This window comes from Myotis yumanensis, unplaced genomic scaffold, assembly GCF_028538775.1.
Source record: "Myotis yumanensis isolate MYYU_CA2020_CCGP unplaced genomic scaffold, mMyoYum1.0.hap1 SCAF_7, whole genome shotgun sequence".
NCBI classification, from domain to species: Eukaryota; Metazoa; Chordata; class Mammalia; order Chiroptera; family Vespertilionidae; genus Myotis; species Myotis yumanensis.
Window position 1 is genome coordinate 48,690,746 of NW_027223758.1, and position 13,180 is coordinate 48,703,925.

General features: G+C 37.5%; 1 protein-coding gene across 5 annotated transcripts in view; it reads left to right on the forward strand.

Moving 5' to 3' along the window:
- Window positions 1-13,180, forward strand: part of CCDC102B (coiled-coil domain containing 102B) — a 148,234-nt gene that overhangs the window by 53,861 nt on the left and 81,193 nt on the right. For 4 of the 5 annotated variants that reach the window (XM_070421544.1, XM_070421545.1, XM_070421543.1 and 1 more), the window contains one exon: window positions 11,211-11,420. The exons of the other annotated variant lie outside the window; for it this stretch is intronic. In XM_070421544.1, coding sequence (XP_070277645.1) covers window positions 11,211-11,420 — 210 coding nt within the window. The remainder of the gene's footprint in view (window positions 1-11,210; window positions 11,421-13,180) is intronic. 5 annotated transcript variants of the gene reach the window in all.

Here is a 13,180-nt window from a genome sequence, read left to right on the forward strand (position 1 = left end):
TGACACATTTAAAATCAATTTCCTATTTCTCCTCCACCAGCCCCTTCAACCATCATTTTATTCTCTGCTTCAATGAATTTGACTATTTTAGGTATTTCATATAAGTGGAAATCTTACAGTATTTGTACTTCTGTGATGGACTTATTTCACTTACATAATGTCCCCTAAATTCATCCATATTGCAAATGGCAGGATTTCCTTCCTTTTAAGTCTGAATAGTATTTCACATTTTTCGTACCCATTCATTTGTCAATGGACATTTGGCTTGTGTCCAAATCTTGGCTATTGTGAATAATGCTGCATGAATGTGAGGATGCAGACATGACTTAAAGATGCTGATTTTAGTTATTTTGGATATATACCTGAAGTGGGATTGCTGGATCACATGGCACTTCTATGTTTATTCTTGGGGAACCTCTATAAACAGTTCTCCGTATATATCCTGCCTTTATACCAATGCCTCTATCATCTCTCGCTCATTATCAACCTCACTCACCAGAATGGTACTTTTTTTTTTTTAACCAAAGATGAACATACATTGACACATCCTAATCACCCAAAGTCCATCATTTACTTTAGGGTTCACTCTTGGTGTACTTTCTATGGGTTTAGAGTCTAAACTTTAGACAAAAGTATAATGACATGTGTCCATTATTATGGAAATATACATAGAATTTTTAGTGTCCTAAAAATCCTCTGTCCTCCGCCTGTTCATCCCTCCTTGAGCGCTAGCCTCTGGCAACCACCGATCTTGGACTTGCTTTTCCAGAATGTTGCATAGTTGGAATCATGTCACATGTAACCTTTTAATATTGGCTTCTTTTACTTAGTAATGTACACTTGATTTTCCTCCATGTCTTCTTATGGCCGGACAACTCATTCTTTTTAGTGCTAAATACCATTCCATTGTTTGGATGGACCACTATTTACTTATCCTTTCACCTACTGAAGGATTTTTTGGTTGCTCCAAAGTTTTGTCAGTTATGGCTAACAAACATCTGTTAGAAAGTCTTTGTGTGGTTTTCGGTCTCTTCATTATTACCCCTTGCTGGATTGAGTTTCTGCCTTAGATTATTTCATAGGCCAATGACTACCCTGTGGACAGCAGTGTTTGAATGAGATGTGCTCAGCTTTGTGTGCAGGAGAGCAGCTCAAGGCATGGGAACTTATGTGGGAGGGACTCAGTTTAGCTCCTCTCATGAGAAGGGGCTATGGAGGTGGTGGAGACTCAGAGCATGAGCGACAGTTCTCCAGGCCTGTGATGCTTCCTAATTACTATCGGTAGTCTTTGTGAGTGTTAAGAATTAAAAACAGAAGGCTTATTTAGCTGGTATTTTCATAAGGATCATATGGGAGGATTGAAGAGGCATAGATGACATACTAGAACAGTGAGTATCCTTTGAAATGCATTTTAGAATGTATAATTGTCACTGGAGGCAATTTCCCTTTGTAATATAGTTCTGAAGTCATTATGATCAAAAACAATGGAAGATATAATTCCATATTCACTTTAAAACATCTGATGTGTACAAAATGAGGTGCTGATGGAATCTGATGAGGGTTCTCACATGGGTAATCCAAGTATTATAAAAAAATAGAAAATAATCGTTTAATGCAGTTGTACGGAATTAGCATAATTCACTAGATTTATGTGAAATTAACAAACAAACAAACACGTATGTCCAGGTTTCTCTTTGTAGATTTTGACTTAATCGACTGGGAGTGCTTCTCCTAGAACTGGGTTTTTAGAGGCTCATTATTCTGATGTGCATCCTGAATGAGATCTGCTGCTCTGAAGCAGCAGATCACAGAGCTGGGGGAGGGGGAGAGGGACCATGGGAATCCCCATGTAATTTTGTCAACTTGACTGGACCACCCCAGGAGTGTGCATATACTTAGTCAAAAGTTATTCTGGGTGCTGTGAGAGTGTTTTTGGATGAGACTGTTATTTGAATCAGTAGCCTGAGTAAAGCAGAGTGTCCTTTCTTGGGTGGGTGGGTCTCATCTAACTAGTTGAAGACCTGAATAGAACAAAGTGCCTGACCATTGCACAAGTAAGAGGGAATTCCTTCTGCATGACTGCCTTTGAGCTAGGACACCAGATTTTTCCTTCCTTTGGACTTGAACTGAAACGTCAGCTCTTTCTGGGTCTTGAGCCTGTTGGACTCAGACTTGAACTATACCAGAAACTCTTCTAGTTCTCAGGCCTTTTTTTTTTTTTTTTAATATATTTTATTGATTCTTCACAGAGAGGAAGGGAGAGAGATAGATAGTTAGAAACATCGATGGGAGAGAAACATCTATCAGCTGCCTCCTGCACATCTCCCACTGGGGATGTGCCCGCAACCCAGGTACATGCCCTTGACCGGAATCGAACCCGGGACCCTTCAGTCCGCAGGCCGATGCTCTATCCACTGAGCCAAACCGGTTTCAGCATGGCCTTTTAACTTGTATTAGAATTTACATCACTGGCTCTCGTGGGTTTCCAGCTTACAGACTGCAGATCTTGGGAATGGTTAGCCTCTGTAATCACATGAGGCATTTCCTTATGATGAATATATATCTATAATTTATCATCTATCTATCTATCTATCTATGATCTGATCTAGATCTCCGCACTGCAAGTCCTGGCTTTTTTCTATTCAACAAATTTTTCTTCTTTGTTGGTTGTATTATTGGTACCAAAATAGCTATGTGTACTCATAGTTCGTAACATCAATTATGACATGAAACACATACTTTATTTGACTTGCTTTTCATATTGATTAGGAGAATGAGTTAAAAATAATTTTCTTAGGTATTGTAGAAAAAAGATTGTGCTAAAAGAAAGGTACTTGATATTAGGTGATTTAGATTTTGGAAGTAAACCACGTCCAGTTACAGAGGAGAATAATCACGATTCCTCCTATGCAGAGGTGATCTGGGAAGCTGAAGAAATCTAAGGTCCAGTCCCCTGTCACACATGGGCCCCTTCCTAGACCTGGGCAGCAGTCCTAGCAAGATGTAAATATGACCATACGTTTTGGTGTCATTTGCAAAAGTAAGATAACTGAGACACACTTGTTTAAACCTCTGCCTCTTTCCTTTCTGATATTCTCTCCAACACCCGGGTCCTCTTTTCTGTTGGACACAGAGTAGCTGTGGGAAAATTTGGGGTCTTGCCAAGTATACATGCAGTTGGTATACAGTGAAATATTTTTATGGATTTGTTTATTATGTATACCTCATCAAAGTTCTTTCCTCTCAGAAATATATTTGATAATGTACCATACTTTTAAATAAAGTCACATGTAAGATAAATTTTTAGAAAATCTATATTTGTGGATTATAAACTTCAAAAAGTGAATATTCCAAACAGAAAAATGCCTGTGTGTTATGCTGTGGGTTTATTTATCCCAATTTCATTCAAAGAAAAAGACAAACTATTCTGGAAGACTAAACCCTATCTATAAAAATATTATAAAATCATTCATACTAGTCCAAAATCTGGGGAAAATCTAATTTTTAGTTATTAAGTAGTTATTGCTATTAATTTACATATTATTTTTAGGATTTGTGATATTTTATGGTATTTGACAGCTTTCTAATATTTTTGAATTGTTGTTTTCTCATTTTCAATAAATATTTTCATTCTTAATTTGCTCTGTCCCCAAATTGTAGATAATTCAAGCTCTGTAAAACCCTGAATTTACTCATAGTCCTCTGCCTTCCCTTCGCTCGACCTCCGAAATTCCGCCAGGTGGCGCTGTTCTGCATAGCCCTGAAAGGTCCATGCTGTTACAACATCATTCACTTATTAGGAGGAATTGTTTGCTTTTTATCTCCTCCCCAGGGAGTAATGCCCTTGAGGTCAGAGACCCTTTGGGGGCTCCTCCAATGCTCCAGGATATGACTTAGTGAGGAGGGGTCAATAGGTATTTGAGCATGGACTTAATGAAGGTGGATAATGAATGTCTTAGGGCAAGGGAAGAAAAGTTGCTGGAAGATTAGACTTTGGCCTATTTTCTATTGTTCTCCCCTCCCTGACACCCCCCCCTCCCCCCAGAGATGGCTTTTGCTGATTCTAAGATATCCCATTATTTACACAAAAAGGCCCAAAAAGTTCCAAAGAAGAAAAGTGGTTTTGTCAGCTCTTTGGTTGTGGAAAAGATTTGCACAACTCAGGCTCCAGCCTTCAAAGATTTCAAAAACGCCATATGCTAGGGGAGAGCTGGGATGCAGTCACAAACTCCAAGTCACCAAATCTAACAGTTATGTAAGACGGAGTGTTTCCAAGAATAACTTGTTTACATAAAGAGTAAACAGCATCATATGCATCTATGAAACAAATCATAGGTTTAACTATCATTTTAATATTAACATAGAGTTGGGGAGCTGTGAAATTCTCCTTTACTTTGAATCACAATCTCACTGTTAAGTGACAAAATGCAGAGAGGAGTGACTAGGCTTTGGGGTTTTTACTGAAATAGGGGTACCAGTGACACAAATGAAAGGCAAAACCTCAATTGGGCTTTAGATTGGTTAAGAATGCTCCTAACAGAAGTTCTTTGAGATTTAAAATTAAATTAGAAGGCATAATTGCTGTAATTATTTTGATTAGAATAGTCTTTGCTCTTTTACATATATTTAACACCTTTAATGAGATTTATTTCACATACTGTGCAATTAACCCATTTAAATAATACAATTCAGCCGTTTTTAATATACTCACAGTTGTGCAATCATCACCAATATCAATTTTAGAATATTTCATCACTCCCAAAAGAAAAACCCTGTCTCCATTAGCAGTCACTTCTCCTGTTCCTCCCACCCCCACAGCTTTAGGTAATCATTAATCTAATTTAATCCTATAGATTTGCCTATTCAGGACATTTCATATAAGTGGAAATTATGAGTGGTTTCTTTCAGTTTATGTAGGTTTTTGAATAGGGTTTTTATTATCTGTCATTCTATCAGCTAGTCCTATCATTATTCAAATAAAGAACATAAATTTATGCAGATTTTTTATGAAAACCTCACTTTGAAAAAAATAATAGGTGTAATTTTCTTTTTGCCACAAGAAAAATATTAACATTGAGCTCTTTTATACATGCATGAAGCAAGAGATAAACATTTTCAAATATTATTTTCCTTAAATGAATACTGGTTTTGACAGGAGTGCAGGCCACTATCTTGTTTAATAGAGAAGGACTGAGTCAGAAAATAAAGAAAGACATTTAAGTTTATGAGGATTTGGAGAAATGTAAGATCTTCCCTTATTACCAGAGCTGGCACTAATTTTTTTTGGTGAAATAAAATAATATACTTTAGCTCTAATAAAATATATCCCAATGTGATTTTTCTTAGTTTTATCCTATAGTAATTATGTGCAGCTTCAGGCAATATTTAATTAAAGATTAGACTATGCTAATCCTAAAAACTCTGTTTATCTAGAAGTAAAAATCGGAAACACGTTTCCTCGATGCCTTCAGGCTACCTCAGGCCTCCACTGTGATGCCCTTCGGGATTTACCCTGTTCAGGGCACACACTTGTGTATCTGGGACTTTTTCTGGCCCTTTGGCCCATAAGGTCTGTCCAATTCCTTCACGATTCTGTTTACTGCTTTCCACAGGGCAACAAGTGAATTTAGCCAATTCATATTAATGTGCTATTTACATTTCACATCATCTCAACTATCACTCTCAATGCTTCCAATTAAAAATACTAAAACTATTCCAGTCTAGTGGCATTCAATGAGGATTAAATTTTCTAATAAAGAGAAATATGCTGTTTTACATTAGAGTCATTTGATTTAGAAATTTCCTATTATCATCCTCAAAATATTTCCCTTGCAAAACATGTTTTCTTATGAACAGAGAGCAATCATTGTTATGCCCAGATTTCAAGATTCCCAAGAAACCACATCAGGGAGCCATCCAATCCGATGCAAAAGCATAAGAATCTGTATTTCAAGCTAGCTTGAGCTCTCCATCCACCAGACTCACCGACACATCGGCTAGCCAAGTGGCCAAGAGAGCCAACCCTGCCCAGAGACCGGTTATATAGGGGGGGGTTGGAGTAAGGGGAGGAGAAAGGACTGTGCTCTGCCGATTGGCCAGGCGCAAGCCGGGTCCTGTTACACAGGATGTGGTCGTATCTATGGCGCGCACTTCCCTTGATTGTCATTGGTTAGTTTAAAATCCCGGGCGTGGCCAGCAGAGGCCTGGGCTTCCGGGAAGAAGGCCGCACGTGGCCCCAACATGGAGGATACAGGCAAGATGGAGGGCATAGCCCTCGCCCTTTCAATCATATCTCTATTCTTAGGCCAAAATTCCAGGTTAATCATGTTAATAACATGACAGCAACGGTACAGAAGAAACCTGTCCATTTAGATGGTAGAACTCTTAGGCTCAGTCTGCAATAGTGCCAGGCTCATAGCAGGTGACCAATAAATGATATATGTTCCAAGCTAATACTTATAAGTGAAAGGGTGAGGGCTATGCCCTCCATCTTGCCCCGTATCCTCCATGTTGGGGCAGCAGCCATGTGCTCAGGAAAGTACCTTCTTCCCGGAAGCCCAAGCCTCTGTTAGCCACGCCCAGGATTTCTTTAAACTAACCAATGACAATCAAGGGACGTGTGCGCCATAGATATGACCACATCCTGTGTAACAAGACCCGACTTGCACCTGGCCAATCAGCAGGGCCCACAGTCATCTCTCCTCCCCTCACTCCAGCCCCCTATTAAAAACCCCTTTTTCCCAGGGGCTGGCACTCTCATCTCGCCGCTGCGTCGGCGGAGGCTGGGAGCCAAACCCGGGTTTGATAATAAAAGACTCTCTGCTTTTGCATCGGACTTGGCTGGCTCCCTGGTGTGGTCTATTGGGGATCTTGAAATCTGGGCATAACAATAAGATTTACCCAGTTTTCATACAGTGATTCTTTCAGGAGTTGTTAATTGAAGAAATTTAGTACCCTTTGAACTTCACATTGAATTCAGTTGTTTCTTTAACAGAGTAAGATGTTTCTTTGGAATATTATTAAAAATTCATCTGTATTTTAAATATTTAAGCAATGGAAATTCTGTTAATTAGATAACTTCTGTAAATTTATGAATTAGTAAAAATTTGCTCCTATCTATGTTTAATCCTGGTAATCACAGGTAGCTATAGGAAAAGTATTTTTAGCAGTGATGGACCATATTCACTTTTATTTTATTTAAAAATATATTTGTATTGATTTCAGAAAGGAAGGGAGAGACAGATAGAAACATCAATGATGAGAGAGAATCATTGATTGGTTGCCTCCTGCACACCACCGACTGGGGATCGAGTCCACAACCCAGATGTGTGCCCTGATCGGAATCAAACCCGGGACCCTTCAGTCTGCAGGTCGACACTCTTATCTACTGAGCCAAATCAACTGGGGCCATTTTTATTTTTCAGTATTGACCTATTCAAGTACAAAACAGTTGTTCTGGAATTATGAGTCTTATAGCCTGAGGTTATTTTTCTGTGACTTAGCAAGGATTCAAGCACCTTAGGAAAATTCTCTTTGTTCACATTTGAGTATTTGACTTTAGGCTTTCTCTGATCACCACAGCAGTAATCGCTTTACTGAAGAAATAAATAAGTGATAAATCGAGACAACTATTCTTCCAAATTACTTTATCAACACATGAAAGTATATCTTATAAAAAGTGGAGGATGTCATTTGGAGGTGAGCAAGGATAGAAGGAAGAAAACAGGCCAAAAGAGAAACGAAAAAGAAAAGTCATTTAAAGTATACATCCTTGACTTAAATATTAACAAATAGGGTGTAATATATCCATTAAAATATTGTCTCTGTTTTCTTTCAGACTGAGCATCACTCAGTATTTACAGCTAATGTTTATACATGTAGTATGAACACTTCCAGCAACTTTGTAGGTTCTATGTGCCTTACAAGCCCTTAATGTAATTGATTTCAGTTAATCAGCACATGAAGTCTAGAAGGGAAACATTGTTATACTTATTTTCCAGATGAGTAAGCAGTCTCAGAAAGTTTAAGGAACATGCTGAAGGCTACAGAACTAGTAGATGGCAGTGTCAGAATGAAAACCCACACCCTGACCACTTTGTGATGCGGCCTTCCACCATCAAAAATCAAGTAGCTATTTTAAATATTTGATTTTCTATTGTTTTGAACTTAATTATTTTGCATAGTTTTGGGAGCACAATTCCCTATGCTAGAATACTAAGCAGAAAATATAAAAATCAAGCAAAAAGCTACATTATGCGGCTAAATAATGATACCCTACATGATGATAGGAGTGCTTCATTTTTTCAAAACATGAAAAGATATTTTAACCATGAATATCATTCCAACAATTTAAAAATCATCAAACATCCTTAAAAAGGCCATGATCATTTGCATTACAGGAGCAGGAAATTTGAAACTGAGCCTCTAAGGTAAGAATGTAAATACCAGGTATACCGGTTAATAATGCGGGTTTTTTTTCAGTAGATGGAGTTACACATATGTTGATATATATGCGATTTGATATGTATGCTATTTTGTTATATTGACAACAAGCTTCAAAACTTCATATGTCAAGTTTTCTGAAGGTGTTAACATCATAGATATTTTTATGCTTAAAAATGTCAAATTTCGTGCCAAAAAAAGAGCATTTGTGGGAAGTTTTAATTCATTACTTTATTTTGAAGAAAAGTGCTGCTGAAAGTTATCGTATACTTCGGGAAGCTTATGGTGAACATGCTCCATCTCAAGATATTTGTGAATGCTGGTTTAAATGCTTTAAAAGTGATGATTTCGATGTGAAAGACAAAGAACGTCCAGGTCAATTTGAACCATGCTTTGATTGTAAAATGACCAGAATGGGCCAGAAGACACGGCAAAGTAATTTTGCTTCATGATAATGCACCATCACACACTTCAAAACCAGTTAAAGACATGTTAAAAGATCTTGCCTGGGAAGTATTAACCCATCCGCCGTATTCACCAGACCTTGCTCCTTCAGATTACCACTTGTTCCGATCATGGCACATGCACTTTCTGAGCAGCATTTCAAAACATACGAAGAAGTGGAAGATTGGGTCTCTGAATGGTTTGCCTCAAAACAAGAAAAGTTCTATTGGGATGGTATCCACAAATTACCTAAAAGATGGGAGAAATGTGTAGCTGGTAATGGACACTACTTTGAATAAAGCACTTTTGATGTTTCTCTTGAAATTATCGTGTTTTCTTTCATAACAAAATCCGCATTATTAACTGGTACACCTGGTAAACAATGCAATTATTATCGCTCCGACATTGTCAATTCATGACCTGTAGACAGAGAAATAAAATGGAAATTGATAGGCATCAGAGTAGCCAATGTATTTCCTTGCTGTGACTTAGTGACCTTTCTAAGCAAGTCTCTGAACTGGTTTTATTCTCCTTAATAACCTCCTGACAGAAGCTAGCCATTTTCCTGACAGGTTTAAAGCCTTGTTTGTTTGTTTGGTACCAGTGACTTTTGTAAGGTTATGCCACAATCCTGAACATTGGTTGGTATTTTTCTTCATGCCTCTGGGTTTAAAAATTTCCATTCTTGTTCTACTTTCTATCTTCTTCTGAGTCAAATCCTGGCCTCCACTAAGGTTTATTTAATCTCCATCCTGTATATAATCCAAGGTTAGTAGAAACAATTGTCATTTGAAAAGCCTCCTTAATTTTGACCACCCCTGAAGAGAGAGGAAAGAAGGTCCTTCTGTTTTATTTTGGGGCGGTGTGAGGTGGAGAACTGATGTAAACACGAGTTATTTATAAGAAACTCAAAGGAAATGTGCCTGGTTCTAGACCAGAGCCACTTAAAATTTTCCTTCTAAGTGTTTTTGAAGTCTGGTCATAAATAATTATTGGAAACTAAGTTTCATATAATGCTCAAGACTGTACTTGACCTTTATCAAATCTTTTGGGAATTTCTTTCCTCTACCATAAATGTCTAATAATTTTTCAGTGAAAAGGTCAGGTGAATTGAAGATTCTCACGCAATCGATTCGTAAGCATTGACATTTGTTTTTGTATTTGGACAAATGTTCATGCTGGACTTTGACTCACTGAGATATTTGAGTAATCGATCCTTTCAGCTGCTGCACACCAGAGAAATATTCTTCCTCTTCCAGAAGAGAAGATGTAAGCCATAGATATAAAGCTGCACCTAAGCGCACCTCTGATGTTGCTGTCAAAACTCAAAACAATACATTTGTCAGTATCATAAAAGTTTAACCTTACCGGCTGACTAAAAACATTCAAACATCTTGGAATCATAAGATATTTATAGCACACAGTGGAAAAGCATGTTTTACCTGGATGTTTAAACTGTCTCAGCCAGAGTATAAATAAAATTCTGCAGGCATTGGGAATTTCGGTGAGACTGGGAAAAGTGATGAGAAGAACCAAGCCGACTTTAATCCAGTGGTTCCTGCTTATGTCTCATACATTGACCATTGGTCTAATGTGTTGACCACAAATCAGAAACAATGTCCCATCTCTGTAGAGTGTCTCCCTCAAGTTGGGAAACACAGATGTCACTGAAATTTGAATTTTATATAATGTTAATGTATATCGTTCTTTTGATTTTTTTCAACTATTAAAAAAGGACACCATGGGCCAGATTTGACTCTCTGGCCATGATTTGCCAACTGAAATCAAATTGGCCATTGACTCATGTGAAGTTGACTATATTTTATACTACTTGACTTACAGCATCTATAAATTTTATTGCATTCTTTTGTCTTTAATTGAAGTGACTAGCGCAGTGCCCGAAAATGGAAAGGTATAGTAAATAAATGAATGAATGAGTGAATGATTACATGAACTATATCCATCCAATCGAATTTCCCAAGAAATGATGTGTGTCTTCTCAACTGATAAATGTTCATCGCTTGAGTGGAGATCTTTGGCAAAATATCATCAGTTTTTTACTTACCATGTTTATGTGACAAATATGGTTGGTGGGTACAGAGATAGTCAAAGGAACCAAGAGGAAAGATATTCTTATCTAGGGCATGGACAGGTCTCAGGACATCTGTGTTGTTCTCAACTTTTTAGACAAATAAAATTTTCTTTCAAAAAATGGTGGAAATGACATATCCATGAACCTTTCTTGGTGGAGACTGTTTGCTGGCCCTTGAGCAACTACATATGCTACATGCCACTTCTTTGTTTTTGTATTTTTCTGTGTTTAGCTAGAGGGATTGCAGGTGGAAAATACGGTGGAATGGGACCAGAGGGAAATATTTGAAACTGAAAAACAAGGACTGGATAGAGAAAATAGAAGGCTAAAGGTCCAGGTGAAAGAAATGGATGAACTCCTCAAGAGGAAAGATAGATTAAGTGCAAACTCCCAAGATCCTGATTTCAAGACATCACAAATTGAACTGCAGGAGACAGACAAGGTACGGTGCTCCTGGGAGACGGGTGTTCTCACTCACTGTGTGTGCCTCTGAGGTCTAGGTGGAAGCCACCTTAATTTTTACCCACCTCCAATCAGAATATTTCCTTTTGTGCAATCTGATCGTTTGCTCTTTTTCTTACTGTGATTTAAAATAATGTTGTTCATGCTTGTGACAAATTTCCTATGAGAATGTCAGAATATGACAAATCTGAGAGTTTCAGGCTTTTCTGTAAGAAACAAAAAAGTGAAAGCAGGGATGGATCTTTGCAAATTTGGTTTCCTGTTACAGCTTCTTGTCAGTGTTTTCTAAACAATTGATCGTATTTTCAATAAGCATATTTCTCCATGAGTTTGAGTAACTATGCAATAAGCATTCCTCAGTAGCTATGGTTAAGTACTGTGTCTGAGTAAATATTTAGATTTAGCCAAAGCTCACTCTTCTCTGCTTCCTTTTTAGTTAGCCCGAGGAAATTATTTTTGTGTCAATTAAATGTCATGGTGCAAATTGTTTTTATAGGTTATGACATAAATGTTAAAACTAGATTAAATCCAAAATTTGATTTCAAGAAACAGGTTGTTTTGGAATTGTTTTATCCTAAAGCCAATAGACATAGTCACTGCCATGATGAGATTTTTTGATAGGTAGTTTTTAAATTTTTAAAAAAATTCTCGTGCAGTTGCAGATTATGTGTTTTAGCGTCAATTTGCTGCAAAACACATACATTCTCTTTCTATTTCTTCTCTTAAAGCATCTATAGCATCTTAATGCACAATTATATTTTTCACTCAATGCCTTTAATAGCAAGTTAAAAACATATCTGATAAGTTCATGCTTTTGAGTTATATAAGTTTTTCATACTCATATGAGCTCTAAAAGCTACATTTCCTATCACTTTTCCTTATTCTCTGTTATTCTAGGAGTTTATTGCAAATGCAAATTAAATTGCATTAGTGTTTCATGACTTGGCAATGCAAATATCTAAAGTTAAATGTTATAGTAAGTGATCCTAATTTTCTCTTATGTGGATTCATAAACCATTCATAGTGTTGTGTTTGATTCTGGCATATATATATATATATATATATATATAGATAGATACATTTTTGCAGATTTCTACTTGTGGAAGCACAGAGTTATTTCAGTTATGGAACAAGTTTTAATCACCAAAATAATTGTTTCCCTTTGACTCACTTGAACAGAACAAGCATTTATTTATGTTATTAGAGGCTGGGTGCATGAATTCATGCATGTGTGGGGTTCGGCTGGCTGGGCTGGGCGGGGTGGGGAGGGGGAGACGTGGGAGGTGGGTGGGCCGGCCCCAGCCCCTGGTCGAACTCTGGTCAAACTCCTGGTCGAAGGGACAATTTGCATATTACCCTTTTATTATATAGGATACTCTGTGTCAGTCACAGCTCTAGATGCTGGTAATGGGAAGGCTAGCAAACCATTCTCCCTGCCCAGCATGTGTACAGGAAGATATATTGTAAATATCTGTACAGGAAGATATACTTGTAAATAATATCAATAGTACATTGTCATTGCTAAGTATAAAGTGGAGTGGAAACACCAATGAAGTGATTTATTCTATTTAATTTTGAGGCCTTTCTTACTATATCAAAATGTTATAACAATAATGTATGTCCATTAGGGACCTGTCTGGAGCTGGTACACATGCCAATTGGCCTATTCCATCCAGAGGGTCCACTGAGTTCAGACCTGGGCTCTTTGGGACCCATGTAGTTCTTCAGCCTAAAGCTAGA